Source organism: Castor canadensis, chromosome 4 (genome assembly GCF_047511655.1).
Source record: "Castor canadensis chromosome 4, mCasCan1.hap1v2, whole genome shotgun sequence".
NCBI classification, from domain to species: domain Eukaryota; kingdom Metazoa; phylum Chordata; class Mammalia; order Rodentia; family Castoridae; genus Castor; species Castor canadensis.
The window spans coordinates 90,657,748-90,681,856 of NC_133389.1; the positions used below are offsets into that span (position 1 = coordinate 90,657,748).

At 41.3% G+C, this 24,109-nt stretch overlaps 1 protein-coding gene across 7 annotated transcripts in view; it reads left to right on the forward strand.

Annotated features, from left to right (window-relative positions):
• Nucleotides 1-24,109, forward strand: part of Mgat5 (alpha-1,6-mannosylglycoprotein 6-beta-N-acetylglucosaminyltransferase) — a 331,452-nt gene that overhangs the window by 287,397 nt on the left and 19,946 nt on the right. For all 7 annotated transcript variants that reach the window (XM_074070613.1, XM_074070610.1, XM_074070612.1 and 4 more), the window contains 3 exons: nt 1,362-1,508; nt 11,582-11,698; nt 18,673-18,747. In XM_074070613.1, the coding sequence (XP_073926714.1) occupies nt 1,362-1,508; nt 11,582-11,698; nt 18,673-18,747 (339 nt within the window). The remainder of the gene's footprint in view (nt 1-1,361; nt 1,509-11,581; nt 11,699-18,672; nt 18,748-24,109) is intronic.

Consider the following 24,109-nt stretch of genomic DNA (forward strand, 5'->3'; position numbering starts at 1 on the left):
TTTGTACAAAACTTAACAGCATAGAGTCTGTCCTGAAAATCTAAGATTTTAGTTTCTTGCCCCAGAATTCCTTTGGGAGCTCTGTGATTTCTCCAGTATGTCAAACATGAGCCACACTCCGTGGTGCACTGATACTAAAGCTCAACACATTTTGCATCTTATTGTTGCCTGGGGAGCTCAACCCTGTAACTTGGACCCCGCACTCGCCAGCAGAACCTTCCTCAATAATCCTTTTAGAGCAGCTGCAGAGACCTCGGGGAGATGGGGAGAGCAATGGGGAAAGGAGAGTCAGGCATGCTGCCCAACCTGGTTCTCCAGTCTTCTGCACTCTCAGGAGCTCCTCAACCTGAAGACAGAAAGAAATGCTGCTCCTGGGGCCCAGTTGGCCTTTGTCACTTGATTGGCCTCTGGGCCCTGGAGCAATTGTAGACTTAGCTCCTTGACATAGACAAGGAGAATCTAGGCTTTACCAAGCCCAGGCTTGGAGACAGGGGCCTGCAGGCCTCCAACAGTGGGCAGTAGTCCCACACCAGGGGTACACAGTGAGGTATTTCTGTGAGATTCTGTTGCATTTTTGGTCCCAGGAATCTCAGTGGCTGAAACAGCAGCATATCCCCTTTGTCACAGAGGCTGTCAGCTGCTGAAGGAGATCCTAGGACTTTGAGAGCGTGTTTATGCTGCCATCTGTTGTCTGCCTAGAAGAAACACATGGCTTGCTTGCTGGAGAGAGAAGCCGCCTTGCACATGGAGCAACTCAGCACCCTCTGCCCCCACAGAGGGGAAAATAAAAATGAGACATTGGCATCCCCCAGTGAAAACCCCATTATGAAAACCTGTGTTTACTGACCTACCATCATTTGAAAGCAATTCCATTTGAACTGTAATCAAACCGCCAAGTGACCTTTCTGTCCCTGGCCCAGCATCCCTGAAAGGACCTGTTGTTCTGCTGCTTCAATGAAGAAACCTTCTGTTTAGTTAAGCAAGTGTGTTTCTAGTCATGTCTCCTGGGGAGTTACAGAAAGATGATTGTTGGGTCTTGGGTTTTTGTTGTTGTTTTCCTTTTAATGCCCCTGACATCCCTACCCCCTCCATGCACCCCTCTTCCAATACTTCTTTGCTTTCTTAGAGAAGGAGAACTTGGTGAGTGTTGCTACTTTGTGAGGGCTTTCCTAGTCCCTGGTGATATTTTTCAGATCCTGGTTTGAGCACCCTTCTCTTTGCCCCAGCCCACCCCCATGGCCTGGGACCTTCCCAAAGTATCAGAGGCGTCCACAGGAATGGAGCACAGGAGAGCCACTGTGAGCCAGAGAGGCTAATCCTGACTGATATGTTTATATGATGCCTGTTTTCCTGTCTTACAGCTGTTTGTTGGGCTCGGGTTCCCTTATGAGGGCCCAGCTCCCCTGGAGGCTATTGCAAATGGATGTGCTTTTCTGAATCCCAAGTTCAACCCACCCAAAAGCAGCAAAAACACAGACTTTTTCATTGGCAAGCCAACCCTCAGAGAGGTGAGTAGCTCTCAAAATAATTCTACCTTCAATAATGAGAATAACAGGGGTTGGGAGGTAGCTTAGTTATAGAGCATTTGTCTCGTATACACAAGGTCCTGGGTTCTATCCTCAGAACTACACAACAAAATATAATAATTATTATTATATTGTTTATTGAGTGCTAATGTAGATACAGTCATCTCTTGTTATCCATAGGCAGCCCTCCACGCTCCCAACCCATACACAGATTCCAAAGTCTGGGGATGCTCAAGTCTTGTATATAAAAGGTTACCATGTAACCTACACACATCTTCTCGAATCATCTTGAGATTACTTATAGTACCTAATGATGTAAGTACCATGTAAATAGTGGTACTGTATTATTTAGGGATTAACAAGAAAAAAAGTCTACACATGTTCAGTGTAGATGATTTTTTTTCTAATGTTTTTGAACATTTCTGAATCTGTAGATGCCAAACCATGGGTAAGGAGAGCTGACTGTACTGTTAACTTCATCTAACGTGGAGGGTAGAGGGAGGGTTAGGAGGACCAATCCTAAGGTTCAGGGAAATGAACAATGATCATGCCATCTTGTTAGTGCCAACTCCAGGATTTGAATCTCCATTTGCCTGTACAGAGTAAAGGATCTTTGTACCCGAGCTCTATCTTAATGTGAACATAGCCATTCTGGCCTTCTGATTCCAGCTAAACTCTGATTTTCCAAATGCTTGGAGTTTAGAAATAAGGAGATCACCTTATTTCTAATAACGTGTGGAGAATCGAGTCTCTGTGATGTGTTGTGGAGAATAAAAAGTGGGCATGGATGCTCTCAAAGAACAGCAACCTCAAGAAACAAAACAGTGTAATGGGTGACTAAAGCAATGTGCCTGATTTTTTAGTCCATCATGAGTCAGTGTCATGCTGTGAAGCAATCCTGTGCTCACTAGGCCCATTTGCAGAAGCCTCGCTTGAATTGCCTTCAGAGATCCTCTTAGGAATCCGCAGTGGGTAACCAGGAGGATAGTTGGATTTGGTTTGAGGCAATAAACAAAAGTCACTTACAGCTAAGTGTGAGTGATCAAGCTTGGTGCTTCTGTCTCTGGGCAGAAGTAGGTGTATGCAAGAAACCATAAGATTGATTTCCTTATTAGTTCTGAGTAGTTAGTAAGTGGTTCTGCAGGCTGCTCATGAACAGGGAAGGCCAGCAGCATCCTTGTCATTCAGAGCTGGGGAATTACACGGATGGGCACCTCCCCTGTGACATAGTGCCAACTGGTTTTAAAGTGCACGTTTTTTTTAGTTCTCTTGCTTTTTCAAACCCACTTCTGAGTCACTTTTCCTGAACCAATTCCCCAAATAGTACTAAAATGCATTTTCAGTGATTACTCTTTATTGATGAATCATGAATCTTGCCAGCTCATAGCATTAATTATTTTGAGAGTTCTTTCCTCCAGTTCCCCTCTTGTCATTTCTGAAATGGCCAAAGGAGATGGAGGAAGAGCCACAGATTATCTCCAAAAGGTTAACTGTGGGCAAGATAACCTCCAACAGAATTTAACTGTGTGATTGCTTGCTTGCTTTTGCCTTCTGCTAGCATGGTAAATTTGAACTCTTCACTTTGGGGAGTGGTTTCTTTTTGAGATGTCAGGTCATTCATTCATTACTCAATAATACTTAGTGTACACCTGTGTACCAGGTGCTATGGGAGGGACTAGGCCACAGAGATCACAAATATTGTTTGCCATTGAAGAGCTTATTCTTTAGGAAGGTTTCAAGGATACTCCCCAGCAGAGAGAATGTCCCAATTTAGGAATCTGTGCTTTAGCATGTTACTGACGTCTTTGAAACTTTAGAGTTTCAAAGTGATGTTAAGCACTTCTTCGCTTATTTTTTGTTGTTTTTGTGATACTGGGGTTTGAACTCAGGGCTTCTTGCTTGCTTGGCATGCCTTTTACCACTTGAGCCACACCCCCAGTTCTTTGGGGCTTTAGTTATTTTTCAGATAGGATCTCATGGGTTTTGCCCTGGCCCAGCTTTAAGATTACTATTCCACCTATCTACACCTCCTGCATAGCTTGGATTACAGGAGTAAGCCACTGTTCCCAGTTTGTTGAGATTGGGGGGAGGGGTCTCAGCGATTTTTTTGTCCAGTCTAGCCTGAAACTTCGATCCTCCTAATCTCTGCTTCCTGAGTACCTGTGCTTACAGGCGTGATCCACCACACCTGGCCTCCTTTGCTTATTTTTAAATGGGTTGTTCTTGCTATTGAATTGTAGAAGTTTCTTATATGTTTTTATATTAACCCCTTTATCAGACACATCATTTGCAAGTATTTTCTCCCATTACTTATATTGCCTTTCACTCTTGACTAGTCCTGTCAATGTCCTGAAACATTTTAGTTGTTGCAATTCCACTTGCCTATTTTTGTTTTTATTTCCTGTACTTTTGGTATCAAATCCAAACAGTCATTGCCCAAACCAATGTCAAGAAGCTTTTTCTCTGTGTTCTTTCCTAGTTTACTGACTCAGGTCTTATATTTAAGTCTAATCCATTTTGAGTCCATTTTTGTATATGGTGTGAGATATGGATATAATTTCATTCTTCTGCATGTGGATATCCAGTTTTCCCAGCGCAATTTATTGATGAGACTGCACTTTCCTGTTGTGTACTCTTGGCACCCTTTTGAAGATCAGTTGTCCATAAATATATGGATTTATTTCTGGGCTCTGTATTCCATTGGTGACATGTCTATTTTTATGCCAGCACCATCTATATGTTTTAATTTGGGTGTATTAGATCTCTCAAGTTCTACTTTTTCCCAATATTTGTATTTGTAATATGTATTGGTACATATATAATTGTTATACACAACACACAATATTTATATTTGCAATATGTAATATATCATGTACTATATTTTTGATATAAGCAAATAATCCTATACAAATATTCCATATTTTTTTAACTTTAGTGATAAATTATATGTGACATAAAAGTTTCAATTTTAACCATTCAGTGGATGGTTTATTGGGATTAAGAATTAATGAATAATCACTATTTTCCATTTCCAAAATTTATTCATCATCCAAAACAGAATCTGTATACCCCTTAAACAATAACTCCCCATTCTCCCCTTCCCAGCCCTCCATGACCTCTATTCTACCTTCTATGAATTGCACATTCTGGATACTTAATGAAAGTGGAACTCTAGGATATTTGCTCTTTTGTGTCTGGCTTATCTACTTAGCAATGCTGTTGTGTACACTGATACACAAGTACAGCTTCAGTCCGTGTCTCCAGTTCTATTGGGCATATACCTACTGTGGAAATGCTAGAATTTACTTACTTATTTTTTAATAGTTTGAGTTATCAGAGAAGTTGTAAAAATAAGAGACTTTAAGTGTACCATTCATCCAGCTTCCTCTAGTGGTAACAATTTACAGAACCCCAGTACAATGAAATTAACCAAGAAATTAACATTAGTGCCTTTAGTGATATGTAAACCATAGACTTTTTTGCTCCTCCCCAGTTCTTCCACTGAGATCCCTTTTCTATTCCTGTATCAATTGAGAATCCTGTGTTGCACCTAATTATGACATCTTCTTAGTCACCTCCAACGTGCACAAAATCAGCCGTTCATTGTCACTCATGATCATAATGCTTTTAAAGAGTACAGGTCAGGATTTCATACACTTTTAAAGGGACTCTCTTAAACACAATCTAACCCTTGCCCAGTGAATAAAGTAATATAACTCAGCTGGGATCAGCCAATAGGAAGTTACTAAGAAAAGTTTGTATATTGCTTTCTGTCATTTGCCATCATTTGCCATCATTTAGTAACTTGATTTTGCTGAGATCATGGAGAGTGATCATTCTTCAAGGCAGAGTGAAGAGTCATGGAGACTGCTGCTCAGGATTCCTGCTGTCCATAAGTGAGGCTCCAGGACAATGACTGGGACCCTTTCAACAGTGCTCAGCAAGTAACCTCACCCAGACTTCAGTCACAAGCTCCCACAGGAGGGCTGAGATACAGAAGGGCAATTGACAGGCACCGAGTGTATTGACACAGGGTCGTGGTACTAGCTGCCTCGTGGTGGGGAGGGGAATTTTGCTCCTGTTTCCCAGGAGTTCTAAAGCTGATACAGATAAATGATAAGACAGTTGCATGATCAGTGGAAGTCCACAGCAAAATAGCTAAGCGGATACAGGAGGGAAGTTAACTTGGAGCTGTGCTGGGTGGAGAGAGAATATGCAGGAGTATCTAGAAGAGGCTGGAGGATAGGGGTGGGCTTTCAGGAAAAAGAAGAAGAGATTTGAAACCTGAGAGGCAGGAATGTGGGTGAACTGAGGAGACCCCCAAGAAGGTCATTTTGCCTCATTCAGAATGTCCGGCTCCTTACAGCAACATCAGACAACTTTGAAAGGGGACTGTGACCTTGATCTCATGGCCAGGTGGACCATCTGCTCTTCTCTTTCTGTTCACAAATGGCCCCAAGTCTCCCTAAACAAAGACACTTTTAATAGGAAAAGAGCTATCATTAGGTGTACAGATTTCAGAGTCAAAAACTCTCAGAAATTATCCTTTTTTGCCTCAGCAAGTGGAAAAAATTTAACCAAAGTATACATAATTACACAGCTATCTCTTTGCCCATGTGAATCTTTTGTATTAAGTAGCAAGTCATCCATATATATTGATCCATATCAGTTGCCGATAGGTATCATCTTTGCCCTCACTTGAAGAGAAGAAAAAAATGTATATTTCTAAATGTGAACTTAGCTTTGTTCTTATTTTTGCACTGGACAGATTTTCAAAGCTGTAATGTTTGCTCAGAGGGAGAAAATGTGCCTCAAGTAATGGGATTGCTTCAAGTTATATTTTAATATAAATTGGATTCTTAGCTTTGTATTGGGAAACATATTAATCCACTCCTGGTCATTATTCTTACATTTTGTAAGCCATTAGAAATTCTCTGGCTTTGGTGGGGGAGGGTCCATAAAGAAAATTCATGTTCTCCTTGGAGATTTATTACCCACTCTGAAGTAATGTCTCATATTTAATAAGATTTTCATTACTTTTACAAACTGTACTGCAGTAAATTTACTGATTGATATACAATGAAGTAGCTGAGATCAGATGGTTCTCAATAAATTATCAAAGGGGAACATAACGTTCAAAGGGGGTTAATGAATCACAAACTGCCTTACTCATAAAATTAAGTAACCCTCAATAAATGTAAATGAATAAAATGATAATGGCTCAGCATTTTGTATTTTCTAAGTGCTTAGAGCAACCTTGTAAATAATCGGGGACCTTAAAAGAGAAAAGGACGAGAGACTACTGCTAATATGTAAATTACTGAATAGTGACATTGATGGCAACTTTAATTTACTCTGATTCTGGTGGAAGGACTAATTAGTTTGTTTTCTAGGCCACAAAATAAAAATGATGTGACATTTTGCTCATCTTCAGAAAAAGTCTAATAAAGGCATCAATTTAGCCCAGGGTTTTTTGGTGGTGGTGGTGAGTTGTTTTGTTTCGTTTTTTAGCTTTAAAATGTTTTTCCCTCTTTTTTATTTTTGTGCTGGGGATTGCAACATTTACAGAAGTTCTTACAATATATCCTAGTTGAATTTACCCCTTCCATCACTCTCCTTTATCCCTCCTCCCCCCACTCCTGGAATAACTTCAACAGGTGTCATTTTTCCATTTACATACATGTGTACACAGTACATGCACCGTATTCACCCTCTTCCACCCTTTCCTATATCCTTCCCCTCCCCCTGGTACCCAGCTCCCAGACATGACCTGTTCTTCCCTCCTGTTCTCCAATTTTTTAAAAGAAAAAAAATGATATTTTTATTGGTTTAAGATAGCTATACAGGGAGTTTCCTTGTGACATTTCCATGTATGTATGTATTATAACCCAAGTTGGTTCATCTCTATTTTTCTCCTTTCTACTTTAGTCCCCTTCTTATGGTGATTTCAGCAGGCTTAAAAATTCTATTTCATTCCTGTATAGGAAGCACATCAACCATATTTACCTCCTTAATTTCCTTCTTTTACCCTCCCTCTCTCATATGTGACCTCCCCTTAGCATAACCTGTTTTTCAAAATATTGCTTGTATTTGTTTTGAGTCTATATTCCACATATGAGAGAAAACATGTGGCCTTTGACCTTCTGAACCTAGATAATTTCATTTAAGATGATGTTCTCCAGTTCAATCCATTTACCTGCAAATGACAAAATTTCATTCTTTGTGGCTGAATAAAATTCCATTGTGTATAAATACCACATTTTCTTTATCCATTTGTCAATAGTGGGGCATCTTTGCTATTTCCATAGCTTGGCTATTGTGAATAGTGCTGCAATAAATATGGGTGTCCAGGTGCCTTTGTTGTAACCTGATTCACATTCCTTGGGGTATATCCCTAGGAATAGGATTGCTGGATCACATGGCAGTTCTATTTTAAGTTTTTCAAGGAGCCTCCATACTGTTTGCCATAGTGGTTATACTAGCTTACATTCCCACCAGCAGTGATAAAAAGCTTTTGTCTTAAGAACTCAATAGTCAATACCCTGTATAGCTATCCTTATCTCAACCAGCAAAAACCCTTGTTCCTTCCTATTATTGCTTATACTCTCTCTACAACAAAATTAGAAATAAGGGCAAAATAGTTTCTGCTGGGTATTGAGGGGGTGGGGGGCAGAGGGAGGGGGCGGAGTGGGTGATAAGGGAGGGGGTGGGGGCAGGGGGGAGAAATGACCCAAGCCTTGTATGCATATATGAATAATAAAAAAAAAAAGAACTCAATAGCATTTTCTAAGTTGCCATCTTCATTTTGGTCCAAATTTAGTAAGTTGTTGAAGGATCTGCATTTGAACTTGGCCATGCTGCTTTCTAACTGTGTGGTCTTGGGAAAATATAAGCCCCTTTAAACCCCAGAATCCTCGTGGATACATAGGAAACCTGACAAATAATGTGTTGTATGTGATCAACACAGTGCCTGGTCCAACCTGGGATTACATCAATATGTATTAAATCCAAATATGTACAAAGAGAAGAAAAGCTTTCTGTCAGTGACCATAAAGTCCAGCAAAAGAAGAGGGCAACATCAGAAAGATGGGAGCTAGAGGCTAGTGAAAGGCGTGACTCTGGGCAGAGAAAGCAGGACTAGAAACTGAAATAATCTCTGCCTGGGGATCACAGGATCATGAAATTTTCTATGTGATTTCCTGAGTGGTTGGCAGGAAAGGCTGCAGGTGGAGCCCAGTGACTTGTATCCCAATTTTTCTGCCCTGGATACTGCAGCAGCCACTGGTATGGCAGGATCCCAAGAATAGTGGCCAAGAGTGAGATAAGGAGGTGCTAATTAGATCAGCCAGTCTTCCAGGTGTGTGTGTGTGTGTGAATCTGAACACTATTAGAGCCAACACATGCTTTTTAAAAAATTAGCATAAATTAATTGTACAAAGTGGTTTCATTGGGATATTTATAATATGCAAATAGCATATTTTGATCAATTTATCCCATCTATATTATTCTTGCTTAACTTCCTTCCCTCTTTCCCCCTTCTTTTTAACAGTTTTTAGTGGGTTTCATTGTGCTATTTGCATACATATATAATGTGCTTCTGTAATACTCACTCCCCACTCTCTCCTATACTATTCACCCCTCCTCCAACCAACAGGTTCCCTCAAAAAGCAGTCCTCCCTTTTACAGTATCATATTATTTTTTTTAGGTCTAGATTCTGCATATGAGTAAAAACATGCAATATTTGTCCTTCTGAACTTGACTTATGTCACTTAACATGATCTTCAGTTCTGTTTTCCTGCAAATGACAGTTTCATTCTTTTTTATGGCTGAATTATGCATATATGCACCATGTTTTCTTTATTGTTGGGCACCAGGCTGGTTTTGTAAATAGTGCTGCTGTAAACATGGGTGCGCAGGTATCTCTCTTATATGTTGACTTACATTCCTTTGAATAGATGCCCAGGGGTGGTGTAGCAGGATCATATGGTAGCTGTATTTTTAGTTTCTTAAGGAAACTCCATACTGATTTCTATAGTGGCTGCACTAATTTATATTCCCATTAGCAGTGTAAGAGGGTTCCTTTTTCCCCTATCCTCACCAGCATTTGTTGTTTATTTTCTTGATGATAATTATTCTGACTGGGGTGAGATGGACACTGTGTTGTTTTAATTTGCATTTCCTTTATGCCTATGGATGTTGAACATTTCTATGTGTATTTATTAGCCGTTTGTATACCTTCATTTGCGAGGTCTCTGTTCAATTTGTTTGCCCATTTATAAATTGGATTATTCTTTTGGTGTTTAAATTTTTGAGCCAAAACACCTGCTTTTATAATATATATGTCCAACACTCCTTTTCTTTTCTGAAATGAATAATTAAGAGAAAAATTGTCCTAACTCTAACATAAAGGAGAAGTAAAAGGAAAATAATCTCTAATAAAGTAATGCATATTTCAGTATTACGTAGTCAAGAACTATACTAGAAGTTATGTCTCATTCTTCCTTACAATGAACATTTGTATTTGGAAGGAATAAAACATTCAGCTGAACATTGTCAGCATTTTTTACTTCTAATTGGGATTATGAAAAGAAAGCTAAATATGAGTGTGTATGCATATCACACATATATACATAATTGCCTTTGGTATCATATTGTCATATAGCTATGTTGCCATTTAGCTACAAATATAGACCAGTTTGAGTATATTTTACTGGTGACATAATCTGAGTGGAATTGACTTTGCTGCCATGATTTTTCCAAAATGATGACCACTCATGGGTGAAGTTTCAAATAAAAGAGTACAAACATCTCTTGATTACATGGTAATTTGCTCCTGGAAAATTCAGTGTATATTAAAACTGTATCAAAGGGTTGGAGTCAATAAGTTCACATTAAAGCCCAGCAGGGCATTTGAAAGTTGAAGAACTCCTAGTGATGTAATGCAGTGGTAAAGAGTGTATTTAACATGCATGAGGCCCTAGGTTCAATTCCTTCTGTGTGTGTGTGTGTGTGTGTGTGTGTGTGTGTGTGTGTGTGTGTGTGAATGAGAGAGAGAGAAGAGGGAGAGGGACGAAGGAGAGTTATTTGGGAAATGGACAAGTCTGTGCTAGGCATCATTAGATGTCATGAATGTATCTCTAGTCCCCACCCACAGACTAAGGGTAGCACCCCTGGTCATTATGATAACTGGAAGTGTTCTCACAAATGTCTGCCTTAAAGAGAGATGAAAACTGAAGTGGAAACATGATTGAGAGATAAACTTAGCTGTCTTGAAGAATGGGCTTTTGAAGAATTCAGTATTACTATCAATATACTTGGTTTCTTTGGCCACACTTTGTGCTTAAAAATAAAACCTTTAGTATAAAACCTGCCATTTCCTGCTTTTCTGATTACAAATTGTCTTAATAAACTTAAGGGTCTGGGGTTATGCTAATATTTATTCCAGAAATATCAAACACTTCTGTGTCTTTCTGAGGGTATCATTTTCCTTACTGTCACCTTGCATATGCACCCTAGTCATCTACCTGTGACTTTGCAACCTTGATTTTTATTGCAAGTTTATGCATTTACCTTTCTCTCCTGGCCAGGATAGTAAATCCTGGGTTGATCTAGGGGAATTTCAGGGCTGAGTCATGGCTAAAAGTAAGTATTCCTAAGGAGTTCAAGCCACTTATTTAGGGCTGGGAATGTACAAATGTACATCAGTGGTAAAGCACCTGCTTATTAGCACAAGACCCTGCGTCCTATCCCCAGCAAGACAGAGAAGAAAGAATACCTGTGATAGCCTCCTTATCACTTGGTAGTGACATTGTCTTATTTCTAAATGGGATTCAAAATGTGGAGGCATCTTTATTTTTTATTTTTATTTATTTTTATTTTTACCTGCTTATTTGCTTAGAAGATTTTGATTGTCAAGGGGAAGAACAAGAATGTCTTGTTACTTGTGCAAGTACAACTCAATCCAGTAAAAAGCATACTGCTTCATCTAGCACAGAAGGTTCTTCAAAAAAAAATTTAGTGTTTGTGAAACTGAGGTGTTGTTTTCTCTTCCCAGCTGACATCCCAGCATCCTTACGCTGAAGTGTTCATCGGCCGGCCACATGTTTGGACTGTTGATCTCAACAATCAGGAGGAAGTCGAGGATGCAGTGAAAGCAATTTTAAACCAGAAGGTTGTTCCATTTGTTCTGTTCCCCCAGTTTATATGGTGACCTGGAATGTATGGAAGTGTCACAGGCCCTTAGTTTCAGTAAATGGAGCTTTCCCACATTAGCTATAGTCAGAAGGTAGCCAAACTATAGGATCTGGCCCGGGGATTTCATGGATGTTCTGCGAGATAGAAAACAGAGCTGGTTCCAGATGTGGGCATGGATTCTACAGAGCTCCTGGGTCTCAGGCACATGAGGAGGGGCTGGAATTACTGCTTCCGCAATCCAATTATGTCACTCATAGAGATGGGAAAAGATAGGCCTTAGCCATGGGGGAGTGTTAGGGAGGGTGTGAGAGGGAATAGACAAAAGGGTAAGGATTAGTGAAATGTTTGAAAATGTTATGAAATGTTTACATTTGGTAGAAATAACTAAATTTCTGATCAACTAGCAAACATTTATTAACCACCTACTATGCACTGAGCACCCTCTGAGCTACTGGGAGGAGGAGGGGTGCTTGCTTCCATAAATGAGGCTGGCTCCCCAATGGGAAGTTTACAATCCCATATGAGTTCTGTTATCCTGAGACTTCCATGGACTCAGGTATATGGTGCCATTGTTTTTTCTGTCAGAGCACTTATAACATTTTGTTATAATAGTTTAAAAGAAGTATATAAGTATGTTGTGGGGGAGAGCTGGACTTATACACCTTGGGTTTTTTTATCACTTTTATTAGTGTATATTAACTGTATAGAGGGATTTCATTGTGATATTTCCACACATGCAGATAATATACTTTGATCATATTCGCCCCTTTCTATTTTTTTTTAATCTCCCTTCTCGCCCCGCCTTTTTTTTTTTTTTTTACAATTTTAATGAGTTTCATTATTCTGTTTTCATACATGCATGTAAAGTACTTCAATCCCACTTTGAATTTGGGTTCCACTTACTAGCAGCATTCCCTCCTTTCTAATGGAGAATTCTTCATCCACACACGTGCCAGCCAAATGAGGTCACATATTCAAAGTGAAATGCAGTGTCTACCATGTAGTAACTATTTACTTAATATTAGGTATTCTTATTTTTGTAATGGATGATCTGTATTTCCCCTAAACTATAAGTAAGAGGAGAGTAGAAAGATGTCCATGTCTGTCTCACTACCATATTCAGCATTGTGATTTACATGATGCGTGGGAGGGAGGAAAGGAGGGGGAGAGGAATAGATGTTTGCACACAAACACACAAGTTAACAAAGGCAGGTGAAATTCATTGCCAAAAGCAGCATGCAGAAGATCTAGGAATGGAAGCAGGGGAGCCATTCTAGAGTATGCTGTATTTTGAGTTGAGTCTTATAGGATGAGTTGAAATTTCAGAGCACAGTTGTAAAGGGAGTGACTTCGAGACATGGTGTAAGGGGAAAAGGCTGGAAAGGTATATATGCTAGGAGAAGTGACCAGTTTGCCCCTGTGAAGGCCCACCTTTTCCCTTGGGGAAATAAGATAGCCAATTTAACTGCTAATCTCAATGAATTCCAAGCATCTCCAGAGGCACAAGAGCTGTCTGAAGCACTATCCATGCTTGTTTCTTTACAGTCTGATTATTGGGCTTGGTGTGACTGTCAGCTTCCCATTAGAGATATATACAATCCAATCCCAGTCTCAACAGTTTAGGGCAGCAGTCCCCAACCTCAGGGGACACAGCTGGTAGAAGTTTGAGTGGAGTGTGGTCCCACTGACTGCCTCAGAATTTCTGTCCCACTTCTAAAACTTCAACCATAGAGTTGTTCCAGAGAGATGGAAGGCTCTTCCTTCTTGAGTTTCCCAGGTCCTTGGTGTATTTGTCTCCTAGGATTGCCCTAACCAAGGACCAAACTTGTGACATAAACAACAAAAATGTATTCTCTCACAGCTTTAGAGTCTAGAAGTCTGAAATCAAGATGTCAGCAGGATCACATGCTCTCTGAGGGTTCTAATGGAGTATACTAATCACTCTGTATCTGAGGTTTCACTTTCTACAGTTTTAGTGACCCAGTCAACCATGGTCCAAAAATATTAAGTGACAAATTCCAGAAATAAGCAATTTATTCATTTTAAATTGCACACCATGCTGAGTAATGTGATGAAATCTCATACCATCCTGCCCTGTCCCAGCCAGGACATGACTCATCTGTATCATGGATACAGATGTATCCATGCTGTATATGCTGCCCACTCTGGCTTAGTGACTTTAGTAGCAATCTCAGTTATCAAACGAAGTATTGTGATATCTCAGTACTGTCCTCGGTTTCAGACATCCTCTAGGAGTCTTGGAATGTGCCCCCCTTGGGTAAGGAGGTACTGCTACAATCTTCCTTGCCTCTCTCAGCTTCTGGCAACCCTAGGCATTTCTTGGCTTGCAGATTTAGAGCATTAATCTCTGATTCCGTCATCATGTGACTTCTCCCTGTGTCTGTTTCTGGTTCTTCTCTTCCTGTACTGGACTAGGAGACACCCTGGCTCAGTATGACCTCATCTTAACTCCACTGCATCTGCAGAGACCCTATCTCCAAACAAGGCACATTCGAGAAACTAGGGGTTAGGACTTCAGCATTCCTTTGAGAGGACACTGTTCACCCAGAATATTCAGTTAAGTATATGACCCTTGAGGAAGAATGAATAGAAAGCTGAGATAGAGGCAGAAAACTTTGTATCATGGAGTCCAAAACATTTTAGGTGATAAATCCCTTTTGTCAAACCAAAACCTAATTGAAACGCCTATTAAGTAAAGTGTTGAGGGCAGGCGCTTAATTGTGTATGCACGGTCCCACGTGGATTTGTTCTGTTCACTCCATGGAACCTTTAATGCACCACACTTTAATTAAAACCCTCATCAACTTTATTTCATCTTATTCAAAAAACTAAGACTGCTTTTCAAAAATTTCTAACAATTGCTTATGTGTTACAAACCTTATCTCATTTAATCTTTCTGTGATTCTGTGGAGTAGAATTATTATTCCTGTTTTACAGGTAAGAAAAATTAAGACTTAAAGAAAATAACTTACTCAAGGTGACACAGTAGTAACTAGGAGATCATGAATTCAAATTCAATTCTTTCTAATTTGTAAGATAATGTAAATTTTTTAAAATGTGAAATAAAGGATAAAGTGGGAAAAAGAAATGGAGTATGGAGAAAGGAATGAGATTAATACAAAAACTATTGTCATGAAATTCCTTATACTGGTTAGAAATGGATCAGAAATTTGGTATTAAGTTTTCTCATATTCCAAGGTTTTTAAATTACATGGGGAAGGGAGAGAGAGGGAGGGAGGAAGGAAGGAAGGACGGGCAAGCGTGACCTATCTTAAAAGAGGAAGTGATCAATAAAACCAGACCTAGAGATGATCCACATGTTGAAATTATCCAACAGCAACTCTAAAATGTTATAATGTACTGTACGGTTTGGTGAAAAAAAAAAAAAAAGAATCACTTATGTGAACAGATGGGGACATTCAACCAAAAAGAAAAAAATTTTTTAAGACAAATGAAAAATACAATATCAGAAATGAGTTCATTCATTGGACTCTCAGCAGACTGTACACAGCAGAGGGGGAAAAATCAGTGAAGAAAATAGAAATTATCCAAATTGAAACATAAAGAGAAAAAGAATGAAACAAAACAAAGAGTATGTGAGATGTGGGACAATATCAAGCAGCCTGACTTTAGCTGGAATCTCAGAAGGCGGAGAGAATGAGTCAGAAAAAAATATGTAAAAAGATATAAAAGTTTTTTTAAATTAATGAATGCCATCAGTTAAAAGATCTAGGAGCGTGTTGAACTCCAAGCAAGATAAATACAAAGGAAACCATACCCAGATACATCATAATCAAAGTGCAAAAGGCAAAGATAAGGAAAAAACCTTGAAAGCAGCTAGAGAAAAATTTTTTGTATGCAGGGGAATAGATATGATATTAAGACAATCAACTTCTCATCTAAAATAATGGACTGAAAAACAGAGCATGCAAGGCCTTTAAACAGTGATAAAATGGGCACTGGTGGCTCACGCCTGTAATCCTAGCTATACTCAGGAGGGAGAGATCAGGAGGCTCGAGGTTCAAAACCAAGCAAATAGTTCACGAGACCCTATCTTGAAAGCACCCCACACAAAATAGGTCTAGCAGAGTGGTGTAAGTAGTAGGGTCACTTCGCATAGTACATGTAAAAGTCCTATATTCAAACCACAGTAACACCAAACATAAATAAGCAAGCAGCATTTAGAAAAATTCTGCACATTACAAATGGTGGGAAGTTTGGAGCAGGAGAATGACAACCTGCATTTGGAATCTTCCACAGAAACTGTATGATCTGCCTAACTCAGAACCCTATTGTTAGTAGACAGAGGAGCCTGGGCTCAAACCCTGGTTTTCTGGTATCTTCTAAGGTTTCTTTTGTTGGATGATGTCTAACTGTCAGGTGGAGCCACAGAGTTTCACTCATCTCTGAGAGCAGTTCCCCAGAAATTATCTCCTGACTTGGGAAGGTGACTGAGTAGCAGTGGACACAGGAAAACTCACAAGAAGGAAGGTCAAGAGGAGAAAATGGGGAGTTCACATGAAGTTCCAAGGCCAACAGAAACTCCACAGTGCAGCTTGCAGGCATCCTTCCTGTGGCCTTGACTGGATGGGTAACAGGCCTTTGTCCATATGCAGGATGACAGGAGTGCTCTTTTGCTGCTCTTTAATGTCCCACTTGAGTTTCTCAGGGACCGCATGTGTCTTCAGCATTCTCCATCATCCTGTATTCCAAAGAGGCCTTGCCTTGTTCCCTTGTTCCTGAAGGGCTGTTAAGCAGAAAAATGTCCCCTTTCCTCCCCAAGTGTACACAACAGCTCCCACTACTGAGGCCTGCTGGTTCTCTCCATCTCCAAAGCCCAGGGTCTTAGAGAGCCTTCCCACACAGAGGGCCTACTTCCATCCACAGCAGGGTGACCTAAGAATGCAATTTCCGGTTTGTTTCCACCCCTGGCCTCCTATAGGAAAGTTATCTGGCTTCATATGCTTTAAAAGTGAATTGACCCCATAGCAGTGAATGAGTCAGCATTCCTTTGGTTAAACTGAGTGCAGTTGGTAGAAGAACAAAGGAAGAGCCATTTTTCTGTATGGAGCCCTTTGAATGAATTCATTTCTGTTTTCTAATGGATGCCCTTTGAAATCTGTTGTCAGAATGGCCCTTAGATATTTAGCCTGCTTCCTGACACAGAACTGTATCTGTTGTTGCATCTTGTAAAAGATGACCTCCAATGCATGTTTATTTCACTCTGGAAATTAGACTTGTCCTCTTATAAATGAGCCTAGATATGCTATCTCCTCCATTTTAAATGGTTTCTTTTTGTTCCTTCTATAAACTTTTGTGAGGAGATATATCTCTAGACTAGTTATAGAAAGCTTCTGGAGTTACCCTTAGGTTTATCAAATAAATACCCATTAAAATAAGGATTTTACAATTGATGTGACCCACTGAAATAGGAAAGTGCAGGATGAGAACAAGAAAGTCTGTTCTTCAAAGTACCTTGAGATCTTCAGAGATAAGAAGAGTGACCTCTGTTCTTATGGCATAGTGTCCATGATGTCACAGTGCTTGTAGCACAGCCTCTTCCAGCTCTGTCCAGACAGACGTAGATAGGTATGGCTGGGATCCAGTCTGCGTGACGCAACCTGCATCTAGTTGTGTAGTGAAAGAAAAAGTTTTTTTAAATCGCAGCTTATGATTTCTAATGTAATATGTGACTCAACACACAGAAAAGGGAGAGGACACCCATTGAAGGATGTCCTGTTGATTGTTCCATTTTTGGCTGGCTTCGCTCATAGACATTTTGTCCAGTTCTCTACCCATAGGTTTGAGTTAGGTAAGTATAGACTTAAGGGGGAACTGGTGAAAGTGGCTCTCTCCCCTGTCACTGACAGGTACCACTGGGCTCTGAAGCTGTAGCAGGTGGATTGCTAGTGACTTCAAATACAACTTCTGTTTCATACTAGTGAACCACAATAAGACATAGGCCTGATAGTATCCATAAACCCTGCAACAGAACCTAGTTTCACCTTCCTTCAAGTGCCTCAAATGTCAATCAGAATGCCTCCCCCATCCCATCAAACACCTTCTAAGGTTTCCTGCTCCCCTCAGATAGTCTAGACTCTTTGGCATAAAAATCACAAGGCTTTTTTGGAGCTCCAGTGAGCCTCTCTTCTTCTAGTTACCACAGTCTCTACTTACAGTTAGCCCCAGCTTCCTTTCTTTCCCTATCAAATCTCACAGAGCTGGATAACCCAGTGTACTTCTCAGCCCTCTCCAGTCTTGGCTTTCTGGATTCAGAGCTGGCCTTAAAAGTCCTGCATAAGCAGAAGTCTTCTTTGGCCTTCAGGTGTTCCAGAGCCTTTAGCCAAGCTCCTTGTGGCATTTTATGCCTTTCTTCTGTAGCACAGGTTCTTTGGGTGCACCTACTAATGCAGACCAGTGCCTCAGTCACCATCATGGGTTCTTAATCTGCTCATTGTATGACTTGCTCAGAGCAGAGACTGTGCATTCATTCAACAGATGTTTGTAAGTCCTTGTGATATTCTGCACCGTGCTCAGGCCTATGACACAGGGATCTACACTGTAGTCTTTACCCACGGAGCTTAGCTGCTGGCAAGTGATAGTTTCCACCTGTTGTTGAATGCCTTCTATGTGCTAGACAATACTCTAAGAACTTTTCCTCATATAATCTTCACTACAGCTTAAAAGAGGTGGGGTTTCTTACCCCCCTTCTACACATGAGGAAGCTGAGACTTAGGTATGGGAGATAGTTTGTTCAGAGTATACCGAGGGAAGACCACAGTAAAACTATAAGCCCTGTTTGTTGACTTCCAAGTCTGTAGTCCTACCCCCTGCCAAGACTGCCTCCAGGTGTGGGCACCTGTGCACTGAGTGAATCATTAGAGAACTGGTAAGTGCCAGGTGTCATGTGTCCATGTTTTGTTTCTACAGATAGAGCCATACATGCCCTATGAATTCACATGTGAGGGAATGCTACAGAGAATCAACGCTTTCATTGAAAAACAGGTAAGGCTCATCATGAGTCTGGCTTTCTTTGCTGTGTCCTGCTTCCTATTCCCCTGGAGGACTCTCATGAACAGTTAACAGCTTCCTGTGTTTCTGTGGTTATTTGCCTGCTTTGGAAAATTCCAGAAGCTGGATAATGACTTGTTAAAATTCTGAACGCAATAAGGGAGCTAATCTTTCCTTGGGGGTATGTTCATTGTGACAGTGGAATGTCACATGGACACAAGAAGATGGGTAATTGAGATGGATTCTTTCCTGACTAATAGGGACTGTACTCTGAGCGGATTCTGGAGGCATCCCAAGGACCTAGGAGGGGCAGAAGCCAAATAGCTCTCTGTCCTGTCTTCATTTCTCACCCTCAGAAAAGCAAGAACTGAAGCCACAATTTCTAAGCATTCCTTTAATAGTATATATAGGCTGTGATTCTAAACATGTGAAGACTTTTTAGTGGTCTCCAAACAGGGCCCTTTTTCAAATGAAACTTGGGTAAGAAAACAGATAAAAGTAGCACTTCAGTTCCAAAGCAGGAAGGGTGCCCACCGTCCAACCACCCCTAACAGGGCTTAGAAATTACGGCTTATACTCCTAGAAGTAGAGGCCACAAGTGTCATTGCCATCCTTTTATAATGTTTTAATTCCTTGTACTTTAAAAGTAACGTAGAGCTAGAAATAGACACTCAGAACCCCCGTGGGTAGGGGAATCTGAACTCCTTGACCAGATTCCAGAAATAAAGGGTTCCCCTTATAGGGCAAAGCAGAGTGTGTTAGGGTGATCAAAGGATCTTTACATAAAGGGGAATGAGAACTGTGCCAGCTGAAAATAGAAATGGTAGGTTGAAAATTAAGTAAGCATAGGTAGTTGGCCAGGAGACTGGAGGTGTGAGGCACGGTCTCCAGGGTCCTGTCTCATCTGAGTTTTTTTTATAGCAGCTACAGGAAACTCTGCAGCCCAGCCACCTGGGTTCACCTCTCAGCACCTTGAGTTTGTGGTTATATTAGTTACATGAGTCAGGTATTTGTTAACATAATCTCTCTGTGCCTTAATTTCCTCCTCTGTAAAATGAGGATAATAATGAAACCTCATTCATAGGGCAGACATGAAGATTACATGGACTAATACACAGGAAGTGCTCAGAACAGGGCCTGGCCCATACGGCTTAGTAAATGCAGTGTAGTGCTACTAATGATTTGTTGCATTCTGCTGTATTCTATGACATTGTAATACAACTGTATATATTATAATATATGCATATGTCATCAGACTTTACAGGAGACCTGAGCATTTGTGTCATTTTCTCATTCAGTCTTTATAGGACTCCAAAATAACAGTAGATCATAGCTCTAGCGATCATAAGCAAGGAGTCTGTGCCATCAAATACCAAACACATTAAGTACATTAGTTCTCCTTAGTTTCACTTTCTGAGGCTTTGGTCACTCACAGACAACCATGATCCCAACGTACTAAATGGACAATACCAGTACAGTACAATAAGATTTTTTTTTTAATTTTATTATTCATATGTGCATACAAGGCTTGGGTCATTTCTCCCCCCTGCCCCCACCCCCTCCCTTACCACCCACTCCGCCCCCTCCCTCTCCTGCCCACCCCCTCAATACCCAGCAGAAACTATTTTGCCCTTATCTCTAATTTTGTTGTAGAGAGAGTATAAGCAATAATAGGAAGGAACAAGGGTTTTTGCTGGTTGAGATAAGGATAGCTATACAGGGCATTGACTCACATTGATTGCCTGTGCGTGTGTGTTACCTTCTAGGTTAATTCTTTTGGATCTAACCTTTTCTCTAGTTCCTGGTCCCCTTTTCCTATTGGCCTCAGTTGCTTTTAAGGTATCTGCTTTAGTTTCTCTGCGTTAAGGGCAACAAATGCTAGCTAGTTTTTTAGGTGTCTTACCTATCCTCACTCCTCCCTTGTGTGCTCTTGCTTTTATCATGTGCTCAAAGTCCAATCCCATTGTTGTGTTTGCCCTTGATCTAATGTCCACATATGAGGGAGAACATACGATTTTTGGTCTTCTGGGCCAGGCTAACCTCACTCAGAATGATGTTCTCCAATTCCATCCATTTACCAGCAAATGATAACATTTCGTTTTTCTTCATGGCTGCATAAAATTCCATTCTGTATAGATACCACATTTTCTTAATCCATTTGTCAGTGCTGGGGCATCTTGGCTGTTTCCATAACTTGGCTATTGTGAATAGTGCTGCAATAAACATGGTGTGCAGGTGCCTCTGGAATAACCTGTGTCACAGTCTTTTGGGTATATCCCCAAGAGGGGTATTGCTGGATCAAATGGTAGATCAATGTCTAGCTTTTTAAGTAGCCTCCAGATTTTTTTCCAGAGTGGTTGTACTACTTTACATTCCCACCAACAGTGTAAGAGGGTTCCTTTTTCCCCGCATCCTCGCCAACACCTGTTGTTGGTGGTGTTGCTGATGATGGCTATTCTAACAGGGGTGAGGTGGAATCTTAGTGTGGTTTGAATTTGCATTTCCTTTACAATAAGATATTTTTAGAGAGAGAAATCATATTCTCATATAATTTTCATTAGAGTATATTGATGCAGTTCTATTTTATTTTTAGTTGTTAATCTCCTTCTGTGCCTCATTAAATAAATTAAACTTTACCATAGACAGGTATGTGTGCATAGAAAAGGCATGGCATGTAGAGAGTTGGGTGCTATCCATGATTGTAGGCATCTGCCAGAGGTCCCAGAATGCATCCTGTGAAGAAAAGGAGGGAGCAACTGTGTAACATCTCATTTAATCCTCACAGTAGGCCCAAGAAGTGGCAACAATAACCCTATTCTCTGCATAATGGGAGCCAAGACTTTCAGTCAGTGGGACCCCATAGGTGGTAGAATCAGGATTTGTTGTAGGTTTGCTGTGAAACTGAGCTTGCACTGACCTTATTTTCCAGGGACTTGGGATGTGGCAGGTGTCCTGGAGGTTAGCTTCCCACCTTCTACCTACTGAGTCTCCCTGCAGGCATGCAGGGAGCTGCTGGGCATCCTACTGCCCTGGGTCGTAAGACCTCGTGGCCCTGCCTACTGTCTGTCACAGAGTCTCTCATGAGATCTTACCCAGTCCTTCCACTGGTTCTATAACCTTCTTCCTCCTGAAGCCACTCCTCTGAGGGAAAATACTCACTCACCAATAGGCATAAGTGACTCTTGTTCATTTCAGTGCCTTTGCTTCTTTCTTCCTTGAAGTGTAGGAATCCCAACTTGGCGGGGGTAGAGGGGGGTGATTTTTTCATGGGTACCAGGAACTATAAAGTTTTTCTTGGATTTTATGATTGGAAAAACCTGTTACTAATATTCTCTTCTGGGAAGCACACTAAGGAAAATGCCCCTTCCCAGAAATTTGGAGATTTCTTTTTTTTCCTGCTGTTGTTGCTTCATTTGTCTGCAGGGTGATTATTTGTCAGCTCGAGTGTCCATGAATGGTGCTGGCAGTTGAGGAAGAGGAAATGTCAGAGGCCTGGTCCCTGTGCTCAGGGAGCCTCCAGGTTCATAGAAAGGATGAGGAAGTCTACAGCAATGCCACCTCTGTAGGTTAAACCCCTATACTAATGATAGAACCAGATCCTTTGGTTCACAAAGTCCAGCCTATGGGGGGTGGGGGGGAAGGGAGAGGGATTTAAGGCTTCTTACCGGAGGTAAGTTCTGAAGGCAAAGTAGCTAGAGAGGACGGACTAGCCAAGTTGAGGTGCAGAGTCCCAAAAAGAAAGAAATGGCAGTGAGTGTTGGGATATATAGATATGACTGATGGGAGGGGTGAGGTGAGAGATGAGGCTGGAGGAGGAGACAACATAAAAAAGATACTGAGCACAGCTGTCCCTATCCTTGAGCCACATGTACCCAACCCACTGAACAGGGCCCACTCCTTGGACTCCAGCCTCCATAGAACCTTCTGGATGGATACCCAGCCTCAGTCCTCATGCTAAACTGAATGCATAGGTGGCCCAGGAGCTGAGGACCAGCATCACCCTTGGCAGTGACCCCTGTCCCACAGTGCATGGGAGCAAGTGGTTCTGATCCTGCACCCAAGCACTTGCAGAGCTGGTGTGTCCATCTCAGGTTCCTAACTGTAGGGGCCAGTTTCACAGAGGAATGTCCAAGGTCCAGAAATGAAGTCTGGCCCTAGTACCCTACCAGCACTCCTATTCCAGTGCTTATCTCCTAAGGGTTCAGCAGAGGCACACAGAGATGGCTGAGCTCAGCAGACAAGTCTCTCTCATGCATTCCTGCAATGTATGTGCACGGGTGTACACTTGCATAGATGCATACCTGTAAGTGTGCAGAGGTGCATGTATGTACTCAGGTTTGTATCTATAGAATTATGTTCAGGTTGGTGCCTGTACAGGTATGTTTGCAGGTAGGGGTGTGTGGAGGTATGTGGTAACGTGTGGTGAGTGGTCCCGGTGTGGACACTCACGAACCTCCATTCCACTTGACATGCAATAAGGAGCAGGGGATAGTACTTTGTTTGGTCCACAAGACAGTGGCACAAGGATGAACCTCACTTCCTTGATAGGCGCTTCCTGCTATCAGCCATGTCTGGAGTCTTCTGGACTGGAGAGTAGTCTGTGCTAGTCTGTGCCCTAGCTTCCATCCAAGCCCCTGCAGAGCCCACTTGCCACCTTCAGACAGGCTCTGTTCTGCTGCCTCTCTATTCCATTTTCCTGAGAACTTCTCCAAAGTCAGAGTAGTACAGAGGAGACTTTCCCTAGTGCGATGGGAGGGGTGACAACCAAGGAAAGTCTTGCCCTTCCCTTATCAGCCAGACATTCCCCTCCCTCAGCATGTCTAGTTCTGTCCTTGCTAAGGCTTGCAGCCTCCCTTCTCCATGCTGGAAAGCCAGCTCACCCAAGGCTGTCAAAAACACAGATGGGCTGTGTCAACCAGCTGGCAATGTTGACAGTAGAGATTATCAGACCAGTACTCACCTGGTCTGCAGTGGGTAGACTGGTAACCTTGAATCAGAAAGGAGAGACTGGTGTTATTAAGAGGTGCCCCCTCTGCAGGTGGAACTGTTGTCCACATCCACATGTGGGTCCCAGCCCAACCCTGTCCTCCTCATGGGAGACCTCTGTTGTCACAGCACACACATTTTTCTATGTCTCCTTCGTATCTGACTGACAATGAAGAGCAAATATCACCTTGACACATACTCTTTGGTTCCCAAATGCACACAGTTTTACTGACTCCCTTCCTCTGCCATTTATATCTAACCTATTTGGATGGCCAGAATTATACCCTTATATGACTGTGATCTTTGGATTTTAGTGAATTGTTTTGGTCCAGTCTGTAGCTTTTCAGGAGATGCATATACACTTTGTCAT